Source organism: Neodiprion lecontei, chromosome 4 (assembly GCF_021901455.1).
Source record: "Neodiprion lecontei isolate iyNeoLeco1 chromosome 4, iyNeoLeco1.1, whole genome shotgun sequence".
NCBI classification, from domain to species: Eukaryota; Metazoa; Arthropoda; class Insecta; order Hymenoptera; family Diprionidae; genus Neodiprion; species Neodiprion lecontei.
Window position 1 is genome coordinate 20141181 of NC_060263.1, and position 22430 is coordinate 20163610.

At 40.7% G+C, this 22430-nt stretch overlaps 1 protein-coding gene across 3 annotated transcripts in view; it reads left to right on the forward strand.

Moving 5' to 3' along the window:
• Positions 1-22430, forward strand: part of LOC107221577 (limbic system-associated membrane protein-like) — a 111552-nt gene that overhangs the window by 80601 nt on the left and 8521 nt on the right. For all 3 annotated transcript variants that reach the window (XM_046737399.1, XM_046737401.1, XM_046737400.1), the window contains exons 3-6: positions 10023-10230; positions 15292-15444; positions 17417-17545; positions 17663-17800. In XM_046737399.1, the coding sequence (XP_046593355.1) occupies positions 10023-10230; positions 15292-15444; positions 17417-17545; positions 17663-17800 (628 nt within the window). The remainder of the gene's footprint in view (positions 1-10022; positions 10231-15291; positions 15445-17416; positions 17546-17662; positions 17801-22430) is intronic.

Below are 22430 nucleotides of genomic sequence, written 5' to 3' on the forward strand. Positions count from 1 at the left end.
AGAGAGAGAGAGAGAGAGAGAGAGAGAGAGAGAAGGAGAAATAGCATCGTACCGCAAAGCCACCCGTGCCATGCTATCTGAGGTTATTACTCAACGAAGTTCGCGCCATTTGTTTGATAACAAAAAAACAAAAAAAAAAAACAAAAAAGAAAAAGAAAAAAAAGAACGAGGAAAGAAAACAGATAAATAGAACAAGGAAAAAGGGTGAAAAGGAAAGAAAAAAAAAAAAAAACAAGCAAAATAAAATAAAGCGGAAGAAAAAAAGACACACACACACACACACTGAGGAAGTAAAATGTATAAGATAACTCGTTGGCAGTGGCTGCTCGTTATCCGCGCTTAGACTCTCTTCCCCCCCCCCCCGGGGGGGGTCAAACCCACTTTTCGCTGAAACACGAAATTCCCTGCAGCCGAGGTCGTTCTCAACTTTTCGCCGACGTCGCGTTATGTGTAGCAGGTATAACCTGTTACGTATAGGTATATGAGCGCTACCCATCCCGTACCTTATGTTATTACAATCCGACGAATTATTGTTATCTCACCTTCTGTGCCGCGGGTGATTTTCGTTTCTGGATGTATTTTTTTTTTTTTTTTTCTCTCTCTTTTCTTACTTCTTCTTTCTCATTTCTGTCATCCAGACTCCTTTTTTTACGTTAAAAGTTTCTCAAAGCCGATATTCGGTTGTTTTTATCTTACTTACCTACTTTTACTTTTCATCTTAGTTACTTGGATCATTTTGTCTTCACTTGAATCGATTTGAAGACATTTGAATTATCTTACCTATAGTCGTCGTTTGATCAAATTCACTTGAGTTTACTCAAAGTCATTGGAATTCGTTTTGTATAAATTGAAATATCATTAAATTCACTGAATTGAATTTGAAATTGTTTTAATTCACTGAAATCCAGTCGAAATTACTTGATTTTACACGAATAAACTCGAGGTCATGTAATCAAATCCATCCAAACGAACTTAAAATCGTCTTAACTTGAAGTCATTTAAATTCACTTCGATAAATTCGAAGCCAATTTGATTCGTCTGATTCAATTTAAAGTAATTTAAATTCACTTGAATGCGGTGAAAAACATTTTAGATACTTAAATCGACTCGAACCCATTTAAATTTACTTAACTTAGTTGAAAATCATCGGTTAATATACACCTGAATAAACACTCGAAGTAGTTAAAATTTACTTGAATTTCCTAGCGTAAATTTGACATCATTTTCATTCGCATGAATCAACTTGAATTCATAAATATTCGCATGAATTGACTTGAAGTCTTCCGATAAAATTCACTCGCAAAAATTCAACAAAATTGAAGCACTTAAAATGAACTTCAAATCACTACAACTCACTTTACTCAACTCTCTAGTAATTTCATTTCTATCAAATCAACGTGAAATCATTTCAATGCGCTTCAATCAACTTGAATTCGTAAAATTTATCTAAAGCCGTCTTGAAATTTTCATTAAAAAAATTATGAAATCTTTCGAAGCCTCAACTCACGACTAACTTGTTCCTTTCGGTGATTTCAATTCTGTCAAATCAACTTGAAAGTGTTTCAATACACTCGGTTCGACTTAAATTCGTAAAACGTCTCTAAAATAATCTTAGAATCGTAAATCGAAAAATCGTGACGTTTTTCGAAGCCTCAACTTCCGCGATGACTTTTACCTGCAGAGGGATCATCGATCACCTGAGAAAATTCGAAGCCGCAAGGGTCAGTTTGCGTTATAATAACGCACGACGATCCGTCATAGCGAAATTAAGCGGCAGCTTTCGATACCCGGTGATCTCATCTTAATCAAGGGAAAGGTCGATGCGTCTCGGATCAGGGTTGTCTTATCCCGGCAGGAGCTTGTTCGGAAATGTGGGAAAGCGGGTGTAATAATTTACGACTAAAATCGTTCACCCTCTCCGATATTCGAAGTTTCAGGAGCCGGACGCGACGGGGTGAAAAACTCGCGACCCTAATTATCCAATAATCAATCGCCCCTCTTATCGCCGATCCTTCTTCGCGAATGATCGGTTCAACCTGCGAACCTCCGTTAACCCACCGGCGATGTTATACCGCGGCCTTGTCTCCATCCCCATCTCGATTTTTCACCCCTAGAATTCAACCCCCGTTACCATTCGCCAGATCGTGTCTTTCTTCCGCTCGATCGGTCCGATTTAATGTGGACAAATTTAACTGTAATCGGGGTCCATGTTGTCGACGTTCGACAAGGAAACTAAAAAGCCCAATAGACTCGCAATGATTCTGAAAAAAACCGAAAAAGATTTATGGATCAACAGCTTCTAGGTACTCTCCCGTATAGGCGGAGAATAAGAAAACGACGAAGAGATGGAGCAAAAAAAGGAATGGAAGAAAAAAAAAAGAAAAGAAACAAAACGAAACGAAATCTCTGTACGGGGGTCAAAGTGTCAGAGCTTGCGGGCTGTCGAGCTTACGGCTGATTTTTACTCTCAAATTGGATGTGACGGATGTTGTGACTTGGCAAGAAACGTACAGCTGGGTGGAAAGAAAGCCTGAGTGAATTTCATTCCTTATATTCGGGATGCGGTATTTATTTATTTATTTATTTATTTTCGTTCCTCCTCTTGCGAATACGTCACGAAAACACAGGAATAAAATTTTTCAGATATACAATTGTACCTACGTATATTGTACCTGCAGTCATTTTATACGTCATCGTTCACTTCCGGCTCTCCTTCTTCGCTTTTTCTCGCTTTTTCCATTTGATGTTTCTCGTGCGTTAAATGCGCCACGTGACATTTCGCTCTGACATTTACCCATATAATGCCAATCCATTCGCTTCGAAGACCTTAGGGATTTATCGAATATATTAAGTAGGCAAGATATCCCGAGATAAGGAAAACTTCGGTAATAATAGAAGTAGAAGAAAAGGTTATTTGATTGGATTATACAAAGCTTCTCGAAATGTGAAGCTCAAATTAAACGATGTAAAAATAATATCTATAAAACTGCTAATTTAAATCGAAAAACAGTTCGGTCGTGTTACTATTCACGATTTTGTTGAGGAGAAAAAGTTTCATTCGCGCGTTGACAGATAACGATGAAATAGCATCGGTATTTTTGCACACAAAATTCGTAATCGGTTTGTCAAATTGTTTTATATGCCAATTTTCAATCGAATTAGCCTTTATCAAAGATTTTCATCTAAAATGTTGATAAATTCTTACGTTCGATGCATGCAACTTGAAATAATTATTGCATATTTTTTCTTTCTCATTGAAAAGTATAAAAATTGCGATTATTATAGGTGATTGGTTTTTAGTATTTTTGCCATATACGTATCTCGAGAACGGGTAACGTTGAAATGACATTGCATTGGATCCGTCTCAAAGTGGGCTATAATTTTCGTCTCATTGGAAGAAGGAAAGAAGATGAGCTAATTTTTTTTCCGGCGACTACTCAAATACACGCTGACGGTAACATTATTAATAATAATAAAAACAGAATCCGGCCCAACCGGCGAAATCTGGTATTTGATCATTTTTATTCCTGCTCTCCGCGGTTTCTTCAGCATCGTTAATTACGCCGACCTCGCAGGATTTACCTCGATACTAAAAGTCTTACTTTCTTGACTCACGGTCTAATTGGACGTTAACTATTGTTTCCCAGGGAACTCGGTGTTACACCTTCGCACATACAGGTACGGTAAAGCGACTGGGAGGCTGCGCTTCTTCAGCTTCCTGCCACCGCCTTTATAGCGATGCCGAGATTCGCTTTATTGGCCGTCTTGTTAGCGCGACCCCGTCGACCTCGAGCTTTCGCATTTCCCCAACTTATTATCCGCCACTGCACCGGCAACTGCACCTACAAATTGACGCGACTCGGTATTTTACCAGGAATTAGAGACGCTCGCCGGATTTCTTCCATGACTCCGATGCTCGCGCTTACTTTCTGCAAAAATTTTTCAAGTAAATTAGCACTTCTTGGGAGTTGATTCCTGGTTAACTTCCCGAGCATCCTGCACCCTGAATTCGTGGATTTTTTAACCTCGGAGTTGTATGTTTATTTATGATCTAGGCTGGTCAGTTTATTTGCAACTATCCTAAATTGGAATCTCACCTTTTTGACTGTTGAATAACTTTTTTTCTTTTCACAATTGATGGCAGTGTGTATGAAAGGCCGATTCATCAACCTCAAACCAGCTTTCAAGGATCAATATTCCGATATCGTTACAATTTCTATATGTTATAGCGGACATTCTAGAACTATCACGCCACTAAACTTTATCATTTACGAGAAAAATGTTGGTCGATTTTATCACGCTTTCGAGTTGAACCTTTGCCTTCGAATTTCCAGCACTTTCTATCGTTGAAAAAAATATAAGTTAACGCGTCCTTTTGTTTGTAAAAAAAAGTTTGAACTTTCCGAAAATGAAATCTATTTCAAGGCAAATCTTCAGGAGCTGCTTAAAAAACACGTCTCGTCGAAATTTTTATTCCTGTACGTATATTGAAAGGAGATGAGAATAAATAGTTTTTGTTCGACCGTTTTAAAAAGTAAACATTTTCGATTGTTTTCTGAAGAGAGTGGAATGAAAATGCAAAGGGATCACGTAGCAGTTGGAACGGGAAGGAATAATCCGGGGATGTACGAATATCTTCGTAAAGTTCGAGATCCCTACAATGCTTAAACCGATTTAATTGTCAACCCATTTTTATATAACACTACAAATTTCAGAACACACTCGGAAATATTTACTACTGAGTTCTGAATGTCGGAGAAATCGGAGAAATCGAATACAGAGAGAGAGAGAGAAAGAAACTTAAGGGAACAAGAAAAAAGGGTCCGTAGTTTGACGATATTCAGTAAGTACTCCATTCGCGTCCTCCTCATTGTTCGAAGTATACCACGCAGCGGCGGTAACGAGCATCCGCGGCGATGTTTCGAAACGGTCTGCAGAGCTACGGTATAACAAGCAGAATGATGCCGTGTTCGACTAATTGAAACTGCGTGTAGCTGGTCGTTGGAGGGAACAAGTTATGTGCGTATGAAAAAGTCACCGTGGGGCTGAAGCCGATGCATCGCGTTGCATGAACGCGAGGTTTACGCGGCGAGAGAAAGTTGGAGAGATGGAGAGAGAGAGAAGGGGAGAGAGAAAGAGGAGGGTAGGAAAGCTGGGAACTTTACGAGCTCTTTAACCACCCTCAGTTATGGCGAGGCTGACGTACCGACGAACACACGTATAACGAACCAGCCTTGCAGGCCGGTATCGGGCCACTGCCATCTGTGGGAAACTTTTCCCTGAAAGTACATGAAAGATAAAACTTTTCCCGGTCCTGCGGCTGGATGACGGTGAGGAGGAGAAGCCGAAGTTCGCCATCGCGCATTTGCAGTATCTATACTTTACGGATATCTAGTCGTTACGACACTAATTAGGTGTCGGCTTGCGGGTTGGGTTGGAATTTTTTAACCGATTGACAAATTGTTGACGAGGTGGAGAGAATTTGACCAGGGATTGGGTTTTTGTTAATGGTTTAATTGCATTTGATTGATTTCGACGATCCTAAAAACCACGAGAGAACAGTTCGAGAATCACCGAATTGTACCCGAGGAAGAATGAGTGTGAGTAGAAATTTGATTGTTCAGGATTGGAGTTTGGTCAGTTTTTGAACACAGTTTTTATCACAGTTATTCGATCCTTCGGATGTTTTGTTCGCGGGGATCGGAATTCCTAAGATTTTTGTCAACAGTTCGACGATTTCAACGGAATCAAGAGGAGTGGGGGTCAAAAAGTAAAATCATCACAATTATATCGAATGTTCGTGAATGCGAAAATCTCATTCACGTGTCATTTTCAAACGTAAAAAGTCGAAGTGTAGAAAGGTACAAGGAAGTAAGCCAAAATATGGAATTGTCAAAATTTCTGTATTCTTCTACATTTCAACGTTTATTCTAACGATTTTGTAATTTGTTTTTTTATAATTTTCTCCTAAATTCTCATATTTTTTTTTATACTTATACATTTCTTGTGTCCATTATCAACTTTAACCTTTTATCTGACCTCATCACGATTTAGCTATTTTACGATGCGACCTATATTTTTTTTTCCACGAAATGTATTTTTTTCATTTTCAAACATTCTACATTCTCACCCTTGTTTCATAAATGCATTCTACTTTTTCACCCTAATCCATTCAAATATCCAGCAAACGTCAATCTTGTACAATTATGAAAAATCTGGACTTGTCAAATTTTAACCGAGAGAGAAGAAATGGGAGTAGGAATTAGAATGTGCATGGTTCAAATTCGGAATTCATTCATTTTTCAAGTGCAGATCTTTCATCGTGACAATTTAATGCTTCGAGCGTTCCATTCGTACCAAGATGATCAGAATTCCGAAAATCACATACCTATAATATCAACGATTACGGTCTATTTCAAAAATTCCCAAAAAAAACTGCAATTTTCAAAGATACCGAATCGATGTCAGAGATCCTACCTATTTCTACCACCTCTGACATTATCGTTCCTCGATCTGCACTTGAACATTAATTTTCTCGAAGATCGGTGGCTCGCAAATAGCGGTTTGCACGTACCGTCGGATAAACTACGCTTATCTCGAAATCCTTGGAGGCAATACCGAAGAGTGGGCAGCTTTTACGACGGCCAGGGCTTGTCGCCCGTTTCCAATACCTAGGAGACGACGTCGACGGCTAGGCCAGCTCGTCATGCGGCACAAGCGGCGATCAAAGCGGAACAAATCGATCGGCTGACCCGGCCACGTATAATACCCAACCTGTGGTTGGTACAACTGATCGTAAAATTCCAATCCGTCATAGCTCAGCCTAGACGCGTCTACTCCGTCCTCCGTGTCCCGTTTGTGCATCGTCCGCGACGACGAGACCTCTTTGAACCCTTAATTTTTCCCTGGCGGAAGACCGTTTTCGTGCAATTTCATCGTCACAGTTCCAGTCCTATTTTTTCAAGTCCTTTTAGATTATTGCTGTCGTTGCAAAATTGAACTGATTATCCAGGCGCAATCGGGCCAATTTTAGAAATCAACGGAATACTTGTTATTAACCAACAATGAAACTTATTTGAACCATCGAGTTTTTGTATAATTTTATCTTGGGTCATTTATTTTAAAATTCAAATTTTTTCATTTTTTTTTGGTTTTTTAAAAAATTCTCTGCAGGCCTGAATTGATTATCTAGCCGAAATTATTGTCCAGTTTTTCGAACGAATGTATAACTTGTATAAAAATAAAAACAGTGGCGCTAATTTTTATCGAAATTATTGCAGCTCGCGAGCTTGGATAAAAATTGAATCAAAGATGATGTTTTCACAAAATACCTGTTGCAGGTTCGATTAGTTAACCCTGAATTTCAAGCTTGTTATCTACCTCAATCTGGTTAAAGAATTTACACTTCATAATTTCTTATCACTAAAGCAGAGTAAAAATTGTTTCACATATTTCTTTGTCGTGAAATTTCAACTTATATAAAGTTGTATTAGCTTTCCTTACCGATGTCAAATAAGAGCTTGATGAAAATTTACATTGAGGAAGAAACAAGCTATCAACTGTGGTAAATTGAGGAAAAATTGGAATATGTGGGATATTTTTTTTGACAACCTGCTGGTGAGTCTCGCGGGGCTTTTTAGATCGCGTTTCAACGCCGGGAAGAGTTTTATTGCGGCATTTCAACGCCTGTATTTTAGAGATCTATCGGGTTAAGGTACTCTCGAAATATGGGCGTCAGCTAGTTCCAGGTCTCTGGATTTTTGTGGTGAGGCTCGCGACGAATTTTTCAAAAATCTCCTCTGTTCCATAGTTACCAAGAACTTCTATTGAAATGAGTATCGGTGATCTTGAAAAACTAAAATAATTTCAAGGCTGTGTATGCAGCATAAATTAATTTGCAACATCGGAATTTCAAGTGGAAAATTAAAAAAATGCTTTAAATGCCATTTTTTTAAGGATCTGTATGTGCCACATTTTCAAGTATACTGTAATGTGCACAGTGGTAAATTAAAGAAGGCTCCAAGTGCCGTTTTTCGAAAATCTTCAAGCTTTGCCATTTTGAAAAATGGCACGTGACAAAAAAAAAAAAAAAAAAAACAAAATGGTACTCACAGCTTATTTCAACTCTCCCCTTCAATTTCTCTGGACGTGCGTTTCGGATGGTACGCATTAATACTAGCGGTTACACGCATACACGCGTGCATGGAATTATCGTTTGGATTTCCTCGGAGTGACCTTTTCCTATCACATATCCGTTTCGGTGATCGTTCGAAGTCAAACAACGTTGACTTGCGTGCTATACGCCTTACACTGCCCCGGGTATAGAACCATTGCCAAGTGTACGTTACATACGCACACCTTCAGGTATAAATCTTGTCAAATATCCGGACGGTGATGTAATGGAGCAAACATTGGGCATAATGGTACTTCCGCTATTCCGGTTATCACGTCAAAATTGAATCGGTCCGAGTGCCTGTCCGCATTAGACAAACCTGAAACTTAATAAACCGTTTTTTCACGCAAGCCTCAAGCTTTGTTATTTTTGGCAATCTTACTTACCAGTCGTTCCACTCACCCTCACATTTTCATATCGATTATCATCAATTAATTTTTATCTGCCAATCAATTTTCACGAGGATAAAAATATGTACTTATGTAAATATTTATTAGCATCTGATTTAATATAAATTATACACAGTACTCAGATTTCTCCCAAAACAAATCACACGTTGCAACGTTAATTTTTTATGTGGTCACTAATTGTAAGTAACAATCTTGGAATTTTTTCTCAAGTCTGTCATTCATTCTTGCATTCTACCATTTTTTTATCTCACATAGATATACCCATAACGAAACAACACACTATTATTGATTTACAGAAACGGTAATTCTGTTTATTCACATGGTTAAGCTCGCAATATTGAAACAACCAACATTGCTTAGAAATGATTTTCAGCAGCCAACACGAGTCAAACGACATCTTGAAAAATTGATCGAGCAGCGGTGAACGATAGTAAAATTTGCTTGCAGTTTATAGCATCCTTATAAAATAAAAAAATGTCATAAACGGCAAAGATGTTTAAAGATAGGTAAAATTAGTGGAAAAAAAGAAACAGTTGAAAACAGTAGCCACGAAAGCTGGAGATTTTTGAGCCGGTGTAGATAACGGATCGTGAATGTGTTAAACACGTTATCGATTATATTATTGAAGAGTGTCTTCTTGTGTGTGGTTTCGAGGCGAGTCGAGGGTTGAACAAGAAGCCGGAAGGTGAAAGAGCCAAGTATCCGGTCCGTTTATTTATTTATAGGCCGACGGTTATTCGGGCATATATCTCACCTTTGGTAACTGGAAGAAGAGGAAAACGTTACGTACGTTACACATACACATATGTATACGTATCGCAGGAGATACGCGACACCGGAACGATAAAACCTTTTACTACGTGACGTAAAAATGAGGACTGGAACTCTATTTTGGCGACCAGCGTTTGGCACGTTTTCGCCTTATGTAGCGTGCCATGCGCCTTCTGATCGTGAAAATATTTCACGCCATCGGCCATATTCATCCAGAACGCCCGAACCTGCTACGCCCCGCTATAAATTACACTCAAACTCCAAGAACCACACTCGTAAATACCCGGTTATCATACTTTGAGCAAGTTTCGAACATCCTGCAAAGACGCGGCGCCCCTGTTTTCCTCCGTTTTGTATCGGGTACCACCTTGTCTCTCTGTGTAGTTGACGGTAAATTTTCAAGAAACGATAAACAAAGTTTCCAATTCATCCTGGAAATTCTTTCAACGTGACAATTATTGTTTAAGCTGCGTGTCGTGTTGTAAGCAATGCTTAAATCCTGAAAGGACTGAATCTTTTTCAAAGCATTTGAAATCCTTGACATTCTGTTTGATATTTTTTTTTTTTTGAGCTGCTGGAAAATGATGAATGAAATCTCTGAAATTGAATTTTCTATCTAATAGAGATTTCCTGATTGATGTTTAAATTTTTTTCTTCACTGATTTCAGGTGGCCTGGTTAAGGGTCGACACTCAGACCATACTGACGATCGCTGGTCACGTGATAACGAAGAATCATCGGATCGACGTTAAGCACAGCGATCATCTGATCTGGTATCTTCACATTCGAGAAGTCCGGGAGACCGACAGAGGCTGGTACATGTGTCAGATAAACACCGACCCGATGAAAAGCCAAAGAGGTTACCTCGACGTGGTTGGTAAGAAAATAAGCCTCATTCGTTCGCTCGTTCATTGGTTTGGCTGAAAATCCAGCAAAAGTGCGAAACCGGACGGGAAATCTTTCGAATTCAAGAAATGTATTCAAATTTCGTCAAATACCGTTTTGATCGATTCGGAATTTTGGAAATCGTAGCTTTTGTTCAGATTAGCTGTACTTTGGTTACAGTGGTGATTTCCCCCCTTGATACTTCTGCTCATCCTGAATTAAAAAACGTTGATAACAACGCGTCATCGTTATAACCCTTCGTGCGAATTTCACCGTCAGAAATCCAAAACCCAAAATCCGTATAATTCATCCCTCGATTTTCGTTTTATCTTTATTGTTTTTACCCCAAGTTCGAATAACTTTTCTCACGAAACGACGCCTAAATTCCGCAGAGTGGATAATCTATGCTCTGAGATTTGCAGAATCTATAATCACCGCATCGTTTGTGAATCTGCATCGATATTCGACGAGTTCGCAAGTGTATCGGGGGGGATGGAAGTTAGAAGCCAAGGCAGATATCTTTCCGAGTATAAATTGGAGTGATGGTATGGGGCGATTTTCTCCGATTTTCCGATTTCCCGGTTGGGTATAAAATTAGCCCCGAACGAAGTTCGTCGAGCGTTTGCATAGCGCATGATCCACTGAACTGTAAACTCCAGGGGAAAAGCGTGTATATCCCACCCTCTGCAGGCTGACACAGTGTGCCGAGAATGATGCAGGCAGGCTCGCCGGGTAAAGAGATGTACAAAAGTGATTTCGCGAGCGAAATGAAGTCCCGTTGGTAGCCTGCAGCGGGACGAAGGGGACGGAGGGGGAGTCTGGGATTAAATTGCTACAGATAGGATACAAACAGCCTCCGCATACCGGGGATAGAAACTGGCTTCGGGTACTGTGCCTGAGCTGCTGCATTGCTCGAAGTTTGCTGTTTCGACGTCACTCAACTCCGGCAACTGGAAACGATTGAAAAATTATTGATCACTGATCTGTACGTTGGAGAAAGTTGCATCGATTACTTTATCGAAGATCGAGTATCATCGTTTATATTATAACACTTGGAAGGTGACGTCGATATGTAAATGACAAGTGAAAGAAAAGACTACGTTATTCTAGTTTTTTTTTTTTTTTTTTGTCACTTCACGTCAACGGTGCGAAATTAGAATTTTCAAAAACCAAGAAAGCTTTTTAAACGTTTATCATTAGAGATTGCCAATATTTCACGACACAATTACAAAATAATTTCTTCGGGTTCTTAGTTTTGATTTTCAATTGCTTACGTGTTACATATTTTTGATGATTCCGAATGATCGCTGCGTGAACTTTACTAATTTAGACCGGTAATCATATTTTCATTGTAATTAACATGTTTCACGGTTAAAACCGAAGTCTGAGTAATGTGTAAATGTAGGTATACATTGTAAGTATGTGTATAGGTAGGCGGACGTTAATAATCTAAAGTGGAGCTCAAAACTTAGGATTCTGTGGCAAAACCGTGAGGGTATGTACATAAAACCCTTCCCTATCGCTGCAGGGAAACTTCTCTCTCTCTCTCTCTCTCTCTCTCTCTCTCTCTCTCTCTCTCTCTCTCTCTTTCTCTTCGCGGTATCGTACATCTACGTTAATTCAGACCACAGTGTCTTGCAGCATGAGAGATTCGTGAAGTTTACGAGAGCACGGGGGAATAGGGTGAACCTGATAACGTGTATTTTAGTCGAAATCATTACAACGCCACGTTTTATATCGCTAGGTGAAATTAAGCTTACGATATATCAAAAAAAATTTATATAATATATATATCATACGAAAATGTTTGCGTTAAATTCCAGTACGAAAAATGGAGAATTTAACATACATAGCTGCACGGGTATTCGGTCGAATTAATTACAGATAAATTTTTGCCAAATTAGCATTGTGTCCTATACTCCGTTTGTCCTCGAAATACAACATTTTGTTTTTAATTCGGTCTGCAAAGACAATGCTTCGGGATTTTAGCTGTTATCCCGTTCTATTACGTATTCAGATCACGAGCATTATACCTACGTGAGTCAAGAATTTCTGAACACAACGGGTGTCTCGTTTTAAAAATCGTATCCACGATTTTCCTGTTTTTCCTATTCTATATATATTAATCTGTGAGAATACTTGAACAGTTTGAATACAAAGAAAATCTTTCAGAAGTATTAATGAGAAATAATTAAGGAATTGAAAAGAATTTAGGACGGTCGTGTGGATATTTCAGTTTATCAATTCCGTAAATTATAACCGATTGTGCATAACGGATTTTCTTACCAACTCGAAGAAAAATCGTTTATGAATTCAATTGAGCTATCATTCGTTAGAATTTGTCAAGCCGTATGACGTTTTCGTGTAAAAGAATAGCCCAGAAAAATTGATTTCTCTGAGGTTATCAATTATTAATGATGTGCTTACAGTTCAAACTCAGTATTTGTAAAATTATCATCCGGATGACAGAGACTGTTTTATGGATACATTCAGATTGATTATATTCAGTTTTACTTTTCGACGGATTTTTGATCTCACTCTACGTCCCTGACACCCTTAGAGACGCCACTACCTCCGTTCGTTTATCGACACCCTTGTCTCTCCTCTCACGCACCTCTTCTCCTTTCCTCGGGTCTCTTTTCGAGGGCGAATCGCGTAAATCGGTGTACAATTCTCCTTGGCTTGCCTCTCTCTCTCTCACTTTCTCTTCCTCTTCCTCTTTCGCGAGGATGACGATGCTGTACGAATTCTGTGGCCAAACCCCTTGTGTGTACTCTCGGTATGTAGACGCGTCGGAAGAGGGTAAATCGAGCAAGGAAAGCGCCTCGCAGGCTCTGAGGAAGTGGGCCGAGGAGGCGGGGCACCATTAACCAGCTTTCTCAGACCCTGACTACAACTTACAAAGTGCCTTCTATGGCAGTTCCCAAGTTTTACTAGGTGCTCGTGCCCATGAGCCTGCTGCCGGCCAAAGTAGGCTCCGGCTCACTTCGGCATATCGCGGACCGAATGTCCTCGAAACTAGATCACATAACGACCGGAGATTTTCACACCGTGTCTTGAAGCAGCTAGTCTTGATCCACTGCTGCCAGTCATTTTCTCACTACCGATCCAGTTTCGGATTCAAACTCGAAACTGAGACAGTTAACGAACGGCGAACATTCCGCATTCAAAGACTCTCCGTCCCATCATCCTCCAGTCCAGCTCTCGAATCAAAGCGTCTTGGAAACGTAGAGAAGAGACTCCGCGAAGTGCCCGTCTTTACCTCGCGTCAATGGATATACCCGCGGACAAAGCGCGGGTGGAATTCGAGTCACACGACTCGATGATAGACTATGAAAGGTTATTTTCGCGTGTCGGACAGGTTTAATCAGAGCGCGGTTACGTTTCGGGGGATGTTAACAATACTGTTTTACTGGCTCATCAGCAAGCCGTTTATTCACCCGGACCAACCGGCTGCACCCACCCATCCGTCCGTCCGCATTAATCACTACGAGCTTTTAAACGGACCTGCCGGTGGGTGCCTAACTGCTCGGACAAACCCAGCGACCATCCGCCCTCTGGTTATCCTCCCGACGTGCAGGCAGCCAGCGGTATATTCTCCCCCTCTGGTATGTAAACACTGGAGTGAGTGGTGAACAAACTGACACTCGTGTCAGCCGTCGAATTTTACACGGAGGGCACATTTACCCTGCGTTTTGTAATTGCTGGGTACTCAATGACGTCGCCCTCTTTTCTTCCTTTATCATCCCAGAACCAACAAACGTGTTCTGTCGTTCGAATTTCACTAGTCGGAAGACACTGATTCCACCTCACGGCTGAAAGGGTGCTGCTTGACTGTCGTTTCCGGAAGATAGAACCGATACCGGATCGTACTCGGTTTTACGTGAATCGCAAAACATTGGCAAATAGGAACGAGGCCCTGTAAAGTTATGGAATACCGTAAATCGCCCAAGTACAGAGTTTCTTGACATATTCGGAACGGCACAAGCTTCGTTTTTCCTTATACTTGATTTTACACGTTTGGCAACTAATTGACAATTGATAATAATCTTATATCAAGGTACGTATTAAAGCCGTGGACAGTATCGACGGTTGTCAAGAACAGGTAACTTGAGGTTCTTGGAACCAGACGAAATGGACCGATACTGCTTTGTTTCACAAATCGGTGAAAGTTGGCGATCGATGACGATGTTTTATCGAGTGACCGTGTAAAGTCGTGTATTAATAATGAAAATCCCCAAGTGCATGGGTACCTTTAGAATTTCCCAACCGGACAAGGTTGACTGATCATTCGCGGATTAGGATCGTTGAATTTTAAGGGTGAAAGCAGCGTCGTGCGCGACTTTCCTTTTTCGGACGGTGAGCGTCGGGAGGGTAGGAGGAGTGGCCGGACGATGGTCGAAGGTGAGTCCTTTCTCCGGGAAAGATTGATGCTCGGAGACGCGAGGAAGGGAAAAGCATCGAATAAACCCGGAGGATGGGTTGACCCGCCAATTCAGCATCACCCATCCGGGCACTCAACCGCAAATCGAGTTCCGGCTATGGGGCAGAATAAAATCATCCTCCTTCTCTAACGCGCGGGAGGAGGGGATCAGGGCAGCAGTGAGACGTCGCGTTTAAGCGTCGTCGAGTGCCGAATGACGGGTGTCTGTTTGTTCGTCATGCTCCGGAGGGGTGGCACGTAATTGACGGTAAGGACGGGATTGACGACGACGGGGTTACGCGCAGCGGGGTTCTCTCGGTATTGTTCGGGGCCCCTGCACTTCCGTCGGATGTGACGCGGCAGATATCGCTCGGTCTTTCATCGGGGTTTATTGACTGTGCCTTCGGCACGCGCATTAATCGTTGCCGAATGCCGGAACCGTCCTGCACGTGTCCCTTGATTCAATCAAATCCGATTATTCTAGGCAGCAATAACCCTGCAGAAAAATCCCTCATGCCCGATCACCCCCCACATCCGTGCTGTCTTTTCATCTATCAGGAAATCCGTCACCATGAATTTTCCTCTCTCTCGTCCAAAACACTCATTCTCTATGCGTTTTCTGCCCCGCAGTTCCACCGGACATCCTGGACTATCCAACCAGCACTGATATGGTCGTTCGAGAGGGAAGCAACGTTACCCTTAGGTGCGCTGTTACTGGGTCACCAACGCCTACTATAACGTGGAGACGCGAGGACAGCCATCCCATTCCTTTAGGAAATGGTGGTAAGTATGCTGTGCGAGGTGTTGACACGGTTGGAGACTCCGGTCACTCTCGGTATTACTAATTTCAAGTTCGAAGGATGTAACTCGAGTATTCCTGTTGCTAGAAAACAAAGTTCCAAAATACTAGACCAGTGTCTTAGGATTTTGGGGCTCAATTGCACTCCACGTTACAACCGTAAAAAATCGTGATGTGCTGTGAAGCAATCCAGCGAAGAAGCGTTTCATTTTACGTTCAATGTTCTTCTAGCGATGAAAACCGAGTGCTTGGATAGGTTATAGCTCTGAGATATGTTAGATGAATTTTCACCACAACGGAAGTTTGAGTTACGAGTCACTCGATAATTCGAAAACTAATGTAGGATAGGTACACTGTAAACGGTAGTCCTTCTCGGAACGGAAAGGACGAGCTGATCCAGCCCCGTGCAAACGGTTAAAACTTTGTTAGGTAGACATACGTATGGATGGAGGAGGTTTGCGGAGGCGAGTTTAACAGGTAAGAATCACATCCAGTTAGACTCCGAATCCGGTTCACTGACTGCGGCACGGCACGCGGTGCCATGTAACGTATATTTGCATCCTTTTCCCGACTGGGATGAAGATCCTGGATTAGTGTTAATCCTCGCAACGCTGACGAGCTGCTCGACTCCTGTGCCAATCAACCGATAAGATCGAATCACCAGGACGCAATTGAAAGGGTCAGCAAATTTTCACCGCGGTCCGTTTGATCCTTCATTCACGGGTTCTCATTTCTGTTCACCGCATCATCAATGCTTCGAGATACTGTATCGGAGTCTTAAGTCGTTGGTCTCCGTCCAGTTGACGATGAATAATTCATCGATATTGAACGGCACCTTGTGCCCGTGCCTGAACTTATTTTTTTTCACCCCGCAGCTTCTAGATGTTTCCTCTCTTTTTTGCTTCCTTCTAACCGTACTTTCCTTACTGACGCCATTACTTTACTCACCTCAGCTTTACCGAGCAACTATTCTATCCTTTGTGGGCTATATTTATATATATATATAAATTTATCAAGTAACACCCTCTGACCTCGCCTCGTACGTTATCAATTAACCATGTAACTTGATTTCTTTGTGCTACAGCTCCTCGCCCGGTGGGAGTGTGGCCAGTTTTTCTCCCTTTTCACCCTCCTGTCCTTCTCGGCCCTTTGATTATTCTGGTCTTACCTGCGGACCGTTTTTAAACCACCCTTTGCCACCACCCTGCCGCGTACTCTCTTATCGGCTTTCTACACCGTCACGGTCACAATGTCGGACACCCCAACCACCTGCCGTGAAAAATTGAAATTATACTTGCAGGAACGGTCGCGATTTTCATTATGATAAAACTGTGCAACGATAGTAATGATAACGTGAGAAAAAAATTTGAACAGCTTGTTTGAGAACAGAGAATCCCGTTGGAAGGAAAATAAAAATTCAGAAAAACGACCGGTTCGACAAAAAAAACTAATGATCAGCGCGCAATACCGCCAACAGTAATCACGATTGATCATCAGTTTCCATTGATGGGATTAATAACGGCCGGCTGATGAACACCCTGCGAATCACATGATCCCACGTACTCACCAAAATTACAGCTCGGATTCTGTCCCTCTGTATTGTATTCACCTCGCATGGGTCTCATTTGTACGATTAATCTGTACGCAGGTATGGTTCGTCATTGATACCAAAATTCGTCCTGCACTCTGGAATTAATAAAATCGAATGGGTGCTGCACCATGCCACGTGTTCTGTGCCCATCGCAGCCCATCGACTCCAATAATCCCTGCACTGCCGATGATTCACTTCTCTGTTGCTGCTTTGCGGATTTCGGGGGTCAAAGGCTGGAGGCTTTTTCGAAAGTGGTTCATCATGGTGAAAATTGGGCCGACCACCATTGAACGTGTTTGTTCGAATGGCCGTATCGTGCACCGGCTTTTTTCCACCGCTGTTTACGGGCTTCTGATTTGTTTCAGTCACCAGCATCGAGGGTCCATTCTTCAACATCACGAAGGTGAACCGACTCCACATGGGATCTTATCTCTGCATCGCGTCCAACGGAGTTCCACCCTCGGTCAGCAAGAGGATAACGCTAATCGTTCACTGTACGTTATAATGCAACGTCGTAGTTCCAAGAGGGGAGGATCGCGACAGTGTTCTTATCTTTAGTATGATCCAAGCACTGCTGTTAATCAACAAACTTCTTTATGTACCAATTACAGTTCCGCCCATGATTTGGGTTCAGAATCAACTCGTCGGAGCGAGGGAAGGCCAGCAGATGACACTCGGCTGCCATTCCGAGGCCTACCCCAAATCCATCAACTACTGGACTCGCGACGAGGGCCAAATCGTCCCTCAGGGTTAGTTCGCTTTTTTTCTTAATCCATTCTCCGGGGCTGCTAACCCTTTCATTCTATCGGGAGAACTCACGAGCCCGATATTCACCCCCTGATCGTTTTTGGACGGTGCAAGCTCTCCGGTTTTTTCTCAATATTATTCGTCTTTGTTCGTATTTTTTTGCGATTTTCTTTTAGACTGATATTCGTGTATAAACAGCAAGAAAATTCTGATCCTCAGAAACGTTGAAATCGTAGTCTCATTTGATTTTAGGCCAAAATTCAGATTCATCTTCACGAAGCTGTGTGAAATTAAAAAAATCGTCAAAATTTGAAACTCTGAATTTCAAATCGCAGACTTTGTACTTTAATACTTCATCAAGAAGATTTTTCACAAGTGAAATCCGACGTTTACGACAGTATGTCGAATTTGTTGATCATTTTACAAATCGATGAACGGAAGGGGAAGAAAAAGTTTCACCGTTCCATCGTTAGGTCGGACATTTTATGCCATCTTTTATTATTCATCCTCGAGGTCCGGCGAAAGAAAAAAAATGTGAAGTATAAGCCTCTTGTGTATAGAAAGCATTGTGGGCGATTCGAGCTTGCAGGATATAATAATTGGTTTCAGTGGGATTCAACCGTACATGCGTGCTTTTTTATTACGCGAACTTGAATCCGCGGCACCGAAACCGGTAGTGCAGAGCATTTTCCTTCTTCTTTGCTTCATGATAACACGACGTTTCCTTTCTGCCTTGTGTTTCTCTTCTTGTGTCTTGTTTTTTCTCCTTTATATTTTACTTTCATTCTTCCTATCCAGTGTTTTTTTTTTATCTATTTGTATATTAATGTGTTGCGGAAAAAAATAATTTACAATTTTCCATCGTGGCATCGCCTAAAAGGGTCTGTTTAGGTTGAAAGAAAGATTCTGTAAAAAGATTAGTGTGCTACGTAATGTGGAAGATCGCGCTCATTTGATTTGTCACTTTTTTTCACATTTTTTTGAATTTGTAAAGAAACACGTTGTGGCATACAATTATCATTTCTTTCCTGAGATTTATAATCAGCCCAAAGATCACGAGCCATAACGTAGTAATATATCATCCGGGAATCTCATTTTCCCAAATTACAAGTTCATATTAAATTATAACTATTTCATAAGATTGAATTAATAATGAACAAATCGTCAGGAGCACTTCTCAAACATCAATCGGAGACTTAATATTACAATTCTGGGTCTTCTTTGTGACGCAAGGTGATAACGCGATTGATGTAAGCAATAAAAATAATATTTACTCACGAAACTTTATAAAATTTCAAAAATGTATGAAAGTAGAAAATCAACTGAGCGCGATCTTCTACATAGCGTAGAACGCTCATCTTTTGACAGAACCATTCTTTTAACCCAAACAAACTTTTTAGGGAGTGCCATTTTGGAAAATCGCAAATTATTGTTCACCGAAACAGCCTAATGTACATGTAATGTTGTGTATGTATATGTGTGTGTATATATATATACATTTATATACACGAGACCGAAATTAGCTGCTGAATAATGCATGTAAACGTACGCAGAGCACCGCCAGATTCTGCCCGAACGTAGCACGTACAGATTGAGAGTGAGAGAGACGAGATTTAGGCGATGGAATTTGATTTTATCTGACATTTATGAGGATTCGGGGGGTTTCAACCCCTGCAGCCTCAGGGATGCTGCTGCTGCTGCTGCTACCGATGCGTTCGTATTTGCCTGAGAAACGTCGTCGACGTCTCCTTTGGTTCCCGCCTTCCCCCACCCGGCCCCCCCATTATATTCCTGCTACGAATTTGCATCTGTATCAGAACCGATAACGCTCACCGTAAAAACCGACCCCCAACCCCCGCTACAACGGAAGTGAGCCCCCCTCCCCCTCTATCACTGCACTGCAGCAGCGTGCCGTGTAAATCGAATTTATGAATTTACGCCCCTCGCCGCCTTCGTATATTCCTGCCACGTTCGAAATTCGTCACCGTGCTCCGTTTCGCCCCATTAAACGTTTGTTTTCGTTTAGAATTTTTTATTCATGGATGTGGTGATTTTGTCTCTGATTTCTTTTGTTTTTATCTCGCTACAGTGAGTTGGATTTCTTCTGTTCATTTAATTATTACGTTTTTTTTTCTTTCCTTCGTCATTTTTTTTTATCATATAGTTAATTGGCGGAGGAAAGTACAAATATTTGTAAAAGATACTGTGAATGTTTCGAAGCCCGTTGTCATATTAAATGTATGGTGATTAGTTACGTTGATCAAAATTTGATCACAACGAAAAAAAAATTATTTTCGATGGAGTTTGAAGTTTGCGGACCTTACTATTAGAGAAATTATTGTATTATAATTATTGAAAATAATTTATACGAAGGTTGAAAAAGTCACGTAACTGAAGAAAATCCTTTGACACGGGCACGGGAAGAAATGTTTAATCACCGAATTTCAGTTGCGAAGACATCATATTAACAACACTAAAGAAATCTGAGTATTCTACAATTTCTTCACCAGTTAAATTCATGCTGCTTTTTAAATTCTCACGAGTGATACGGTTTATTTTTTCGCAAATCGTTATACTCCGCAAATCGTCTGTACGAAACTGAAATCGCAACCGAATTAGGTATGAAATAGAATCGCCTTTTCATCGATAGGATGATAAAAAATGAGTGGAATAACAGAGTTTTTTTTTTTATATATGAGACGGCTGTTAAAAATATCTGAACTAATTACGGACGTTTCAAAAATAATCTTCACCCAGTTTATCGCAGTACGTAAAACTTTTGAAATTGAAATTCGCATTTCGATCATAGTTTCTATTCACCCGACGCTTTTCGAATCTTGTTTCTAGTGTCAGACAGCATGAACAAGGCGATAAAAGCCAAGGAGAAAAATGGCGAAAACCGGGTGTATTTTCCTTGCGTTCCATTTTCCTCGGCAGCTTTGGCACTCCCATTGACCCATCAATAATTCATCCAGACGAAGAAATTGGCGGCAGCTAAACCTTGACGGAAAAATTGGAGAATCGGGGGTTCGGGGTGGAGGGTGGCGATGGTCGCGCTAACCGGGAGTTAGGAATGTTCGGTGTCGTTCTAGGCCAATATCACGTTTAGCTAGCCGTCGCCGACTGAATGCTAAAACGAGTTCGGCACGCGAACGTCGCCCAGCCTTCTCTTAGGGGTGGAGGGCCGTCTTCCCTCCCTTCCTCCTTCCTTCCTGATTGAACTATTGTCAGTTACTCCCTTAACTGGTTATAAAATTTCACGATAAAATTCTTCTACCTCTGCAGGTCTCGTACGTACGTACAATATGTATATGTGTATATATTGGGGTGTTTCAGAAAAATATCTTACGATTTTCCACCGCGGGATTCCCTAAAAATTTTGTTTCCGTTGAAAGAGAGATTCTATGAAAATATGAGCGATTTACGTTGCGTGGAAGATCGCGCTCAGTTAATTTGTCACTTTCGGTTACACGTTTTTTTCTGATTTTCTGATTTTCTTAAGAAGCACCTTGTAGCATTTCAATTATTATTTCTTTCCTGGCATTTATTTTCGGCCCAGGGATCACGATCCGTAACTCAACAATATATCAACCGGGAATCTTATTCTTCTAAATTTAAAGTTCATATTAAATTATAACTGTTTTATGAGACTTAATTAATAATGAAAAAGTCGTTAGATACACTTTTCAAACATGGACCGAAGACTTAACATTACAAGTGTACGTTTTATTTATGACGTGAATTGATATTACGATTGATGCAAGCAACAAGAAAAATGTTATTCACGATACTTCATGAATTAAAAAAGATGTATAAAAGTGGAAAATCAACCGAGCGCGATCTTCTACATAACGTAGAACGCTCATCTTTGGACAGAACCTTCTCTTTTAGCCTAAACGAACTTTTTAGGGGGTGGCATGGTGGAAAACCGCAAATGGTTTTTTTTCTGAAACACCCCAGTATATACATATTATATGTATATGAAAAAAATAAGAATTGCGATCTTTCGTGAATAATCTTCGAAAAGTCCGGAAATCTAATATATTTTTTACATGGGTACAATGCAATATATATATATATATTTTCTCGAGAAAATTGATCCCCAACAATTTCCCCGAGAAAATTGATCATCATTGTTATTACTTTTTTGGGGTATATAAGTCTGCCGTGGATGAATAATAAAACAAAATCAGCCTTTTGAATGAAAAAGGTATTTTTATTATGTTCAATAGCGTGATTGAATTTCATGAGAGACGTTGAAATACGTCCAATTAGTTTGAAATTTATTTCAGAGCTTATTGGAATGAAACTTAATCGGATTTCGCTTTTAGCTAATATTCTTTTTTACCCAGAGTTATGTGATCGAGGTACATCCATAATTATTAATGACGAATTTTCAATTGTGAATGGATACAAAATTGAAGAATTTTTTTATAATCCGTTCGCTGGAAAAGTCACAGAAAAAATTTACACCCCGTGGAGAGAAAGAAGACGGTCTCGGTAGCGGAGTTTTCGATCTATATTTAATAAGGGACGGACTGTTGTCAAATTCAGTGATACACACAAGACGTGACCCCATCTTTCGCCCTTTCACCCCCGCGATTGCCGTTGATATTACGACTCAATTTCCAC